Source organism: Lutra lutra, chromosome 11, assembly GCF_902655055.1.
Source record: "Lutra lutra chromosome 11, mLutLut1.2, whole genome shotgun sequence".
Lineage (NCBI taxonomy): Eukaryota > Metazoa > Chordata > Mammalia > Carnivora > Mustelidae > Lutra > Lutra lutra.
Genome location: NC_062288.1, coordinates 24,539,515 through 24,544,255, shown reverse-complemented (window position 1 = coordinate 24,544,255; position 4,741 = coordinate 24,539,515). Strand labels below are relative to the sequence as shown.

Genomic DNA, 4,741 nt, shown 5'->3' with positions numbered 1-4,741 from the left:
ATTATACACAACTGATGAATTGCTGAACACTACATCAAAAACACATGATACACTATATTTGGGTAATTGAACATAGTAATAAGAAAGTGATCAGCAAATGAAAAAAAGGTATTTCTATAGATCTGATCATCCAATAAGCTCAAAATTAAAAACTGACAACTACAGGAAGAGGCACACCACAAGTTGGAGTCAGAAGAGGAATATTAAATAACAGATTACACATTACATATGTTGAAATTTACAGCTACAGAATATAGAACAAAAAAAAGTAAGAAGTGGTTAAACAAAAGATGGAATCACAAAGATCAGAAGAAAATCAAGTGGAGTTCTCATGAATTCTCCCAGGAGCCACCGGTCTTCCTCTTCCTCTCAGCGGCCTGGGGTGACCTCTGAACATGGTTCGCTATTCACTTGACCCGGAAAACCCTACGAAATCATGCAAGTTAAGAGGTTCAAATCTCCGTGTTCACTTTAAGAACACACGTGAAACTGCCCAGGCCATCAAGGGTATGCATATCCGAAAAGCCACCAAGTATCTCAAAGACGTCACTTTGCAGAAGCAGTGTGTGCCATTCCGTCGCTACAATGGTGGAGTTGGTAGGTGTGCCCAGGCCAAACAGTGGGGCTGGACACAAGGTCGGTGGCCCAAGAAGAGTGCTGAATTTTTACTGCACATGCTTAAAAACGCAGAGAGTAATGCTGAACTTAAGGGTTTAGATGTCGATTCTCTGGTCATTGAGCACATTCAGGTGAACAAAGCCCCCAAGATGCGGCGTAGGACTTATAGGGCTCATGGTCGGATTAACCCATACATGAGCTCTCCCTGCCACATTGAGATGATCCTTACTGAAAAAGAGCAGATTGTTCCTAAACCAGAAGAGGAGGTTGCACAGAAGAAAAAGATATCCCAGAAGAAACTGAAGAAACAAAAACTTATGGCCCGGGAGTAAATTTGCACAGAATAAATGCAAATAAAAATAAAAATAAAAAAAATAAAAAAAAAAATAAAAAAAAAAGAAGAAAATCAAGTATCATCAGGCAGTTAAAAGAAAACTAAATGGAAATACAAAACACTACTGTTGATACTACAAACCTAAAGAATGGGTTAAAAAGTGTATTTAATTCGGCCAAAGAGGGGATTCTTTTTTTTTTTTTAAGATTTTTTTTTTTTTTTTTTTGACAGAGAGAGATCACAAGTAGGCAGAGAGGCAGGCAGAGAGAGAGGAAGGGAAGCAGGCTCCCTGCTGAGCAGAGAGTCTGATGTGGGACTCGATCCCAGGACCCCGAGATCATGACCCCAGCCGAAGGCAGCGGCTTAACCCACTGAGCCACCCAGGTGCCCCAAAGAGGGGATTCTTGACCAGAAGATATAAATAGAATAAATTAACCAGAATTTGCAACTCAGAGAAATAAAGTTATGAGAAACAAAAGAAAAGAAATGAAAAACAATTGAAAAGAAATTAAAATACACAAAGAAGTGATATGGGGTGCCTGGTGGTTCAGTTGGTTAAGCTTTGGACTCTTCATTTCAGGATTGTGAAATCGAACTCAGGCTTGGGATCTGTGCTGCGCTTGGAGTGTGCTTAAGATTCACTTGAGGGGCGGGAGGGGGAGGGGGAGGGGAGGGGGAGGAGGAGGAGGAAATGTATATTTTCAAGCATTTGAATATAGAAATGGTAGGTAGCCATTAGATAAATGTTAACTGTGTTGTTTAAATATTTCTATTCTTGCTATTTGTAAAAACAGAGAATTGAATGAGAAGGTCTAACAGATCTTTAATAACCAGAATGGCTTTCATTTCTGACCAAATGGACTAGGCTCACTATAACTAGTGCTTCCCACTAATTCTGATGAAAAACTCTGGATAAACCACAAAAAGCAATTACCTGGAGACTTTGAAAAATAAAATCAGGCAGATTCGCAAAAGGAACTCAAACTTGGAGGAGCAACCCACGGGGACGGAAGTTGCCCATTTTTTTTTTTTTAATTTTCTCATGGCTTTGCATAGATACAAAGCTTAAAGCAATAAAAATTTGTTATCTCACAGTTCTGTAAATCAGAAATTCTGGAATGAGAGTGTTGGATGCTCTGGCTTTCACCAGAGTAAAATCAATGCATTAGTCAGCATGGGCTTTTATCTAGAGGCTCTGGGGTAGAATCTTCCTAGTGCTTTATTTCAGGCTTTCTCTTCTGCTTGTAAGGACTCCTGTAATTTCATGGACCCATCTAAATAATTCAAAATAGTGTAGCCATTTAAGGTCATGTAATTAGTAACCTTAATTACATCTCACAGTTCCCAGGGATTAGAGTGAGGTCTTTAGGAAGCCATTTTAGACTTCAGTTTCTCGCACTGCACAGAACCATTAAAAGATGATTCTTCTTCTGTTCTCTGAGTTTGTATAAGGTTATAATTAGCTGTTTCTTAAATATTTGATATAACTCACCTGTAATGTATCCCGAGCTTGCCTTGCTTTGTGGGAAGGCTTTAAACTATTAAGTTTCTTTAAAATTAAAAGGTTAATTCAAAGTTCCTATTTCTTCTTGAATAATTTTGGGAATTTATATTTCTCTAGAAGTGTATGCATGTCTTCTAACTTCTAATTATTTTGTACAAATATTTTATTAAATCACTGAATTATCTTTCAATATCTTTTGTTACTTTATTCATTACTAGTATATTCCATTTATTCATTATTAGTACATTATATGGTTTAGGATATTTATCTCTTTTTCTAATCTATTCTGAGGTATTTTCAAGTGTATTAATCATTTTGAAGCATCACCTATAAGCTTTTTTTTAACCTATTTTTATCTTCTCTTCAGAACTAATTACTGTATTTATCTTTATTATTTCCTTCTTTCTACTTCTTTTGAGCTTATTCTGCTATTCTTTTTCTAACTTCTGAAGTTGCAGTTTAGATTTTTAAAAAATTTTTCTGTCATATTTTAAAAAAATGTCCCTGATGTATATTTTCAAGCATTTGAATATAGAAATGGTAGGTAGCCATTAGATAAATGTTAACTATGTTGTTTAAATATTTCTATTCTTGCTATTTGTAAAAACAGACTTAGTCATCTGTCTCTTAAAAGTTCATGAAAATCTGCTAATAGGAATATCTCAGTTTTTCCTCAGAGTACTTTTACCTTAGTTTAAGTATTTTGAAATTATTTTATCGTACATAAAATACGACATTCTCCTTCTCAGTTAAACCTTCTAATAATAAATTGTTACCCTTCTTTTTGCTGTCTCATAATAATTCAAGCCTCAGAATTACTTAATCTAATAAAATTGGAACCAAAGACTTTTTAAAAAATCTAGTTCCTATCTTTTTTTTTTTTTTAAGATTTTATTTATTTGACAGAGAGAGAGTGAGAAAGTATAAGGAGGGGTTCAGCAGAGGGAGAAGAAGCAGCAGGCTCCCCACAGAGCCAGAACACCAATTTGGGGCGGGGTCCCAGGACACTGGGATCATGACCTGAGCTGAAGGCAGATATCCAACTGACTGAGCCACCCCAGCACCCCAAGACTTTCTTTTTTATATAATTTTGTTTTCAACATTTTTTCCTGTTCTTTTAATCACGCCTAGTGCATATATCATATGGATATTTTCCTTAAAATTCTGAAGATAATTTTTGACAATTAACTGAAGAGTTTAGTCCATTTATAGAGATAACTATTCATGTAATCAAACTCATCTAATATCTGAGTTCATATTTCTTTTTCCTGCTTTTTCTGTTTTTCTCTCTTTTTCTACTATTTTTTGCATGAATAGTTAACTTAGCACAGACTTACATTAGTCAATATTTTTACCTCTACGGATTTGATTTTTCTTTCATTCCCATCTCAGAAAGACTTTATGAAGGATCATTTATAATTTATGAGCAATTTTGGCAATTTTTGTTGGGAAAGGTTTTTGTAATTTGCTGGAAGCATAGCACCCAAAGGCAATAATTTTTATTGTGAAAGAAATTCTCATTTAAAACTTGTTATTATATAACTTGTTGAGACAAACATTTTAACAAGTAAAAAAGAAGGGCTGTGATCCAGGTAATACATTTGAAAAACTGAATGAAATGGAAAAATATTAGAAAGATATAAAATGCCAATAATGTCCCAAGAAGAAATAGAAAATATGATTAGGTAAATAAAATTTAAGAAATTGAGGTAAAAACAGAACTCTTTACAGAAAAATTCTACCAAAAATTAAGGGAATACCTAATTATATATTACACAACCTATTTTGGAAAAAAAATTATTTCTACGATCAAATCCTTATTGTATATTAGTTTGTTTTTTATTTTAGTCACTTTATTTTAGGTCAGTGCCTTGTGTTTGGAGATTTTTAAAAACCAATCTGATTTTGATAAATACAGAGGTGTCGCTATATGATTTCTTCTCCTTTTTTAAAAAATATTTTATTTATTTATTTGATAGAGATCACAAGTAGGCAGAGCGGCAGGCAGAGAGAGGAGTGGGGGGAAGCAGGCTCCTCGGAGAGCAGAGAGCCAGATGCAGGGCTCAATCCCAGAACCCTGGGATCATGACCTGAGCCGAAGGCAGGGGCTTTTTAATCCACTGAGCCACCCAGGCGACCCTTCTCCTTTTTTATTATTACATTAGCTAGAGTTCAACTTATTTTATTAGTTTATATAATAAGCTCCTTTTTATTTTATTAGTTCTACCACTTATCTGTTTTCTAATTCTTCATTCATGTTTATCACTGTTAAATTCTTCTGATAC

The 4,741-nt window shown here is 34.8% G+C and overlaps 1 protein-coding gene across 1 annotated transcript; it reads left to right on the top strand.

The window, feature by feature from the left end:
* The first annotated feature begins 380 nt into the window (after positions 1-380).
* On the top strand, positions 381-984 carry LOC125081409 (60S ribosomal protein L17-like). Its single transcript, XM_047696052.1, has one exon. The coding sequence runs from the start codon at positions 396-398 to the stop codon at positions 948-950; it is 555 nt and encodes a 184-aa protein (XP_047552008.1). The 5' UTR covers positions 381-395; the 3' UTR covers positions 951-984.
* Positions 985-4,741: the final 3,757 nt, after the last annotated feature.

Bases quoted from the DNA above. Each gene is read 5' to 3' on its own strand.
- LOC125081409 (XM_047696052.1), top strand. From the start codon at position 396: ATGGTTCGCTATTCACTTGACCCGGAAAACCCTACGAAATCATGCAAG.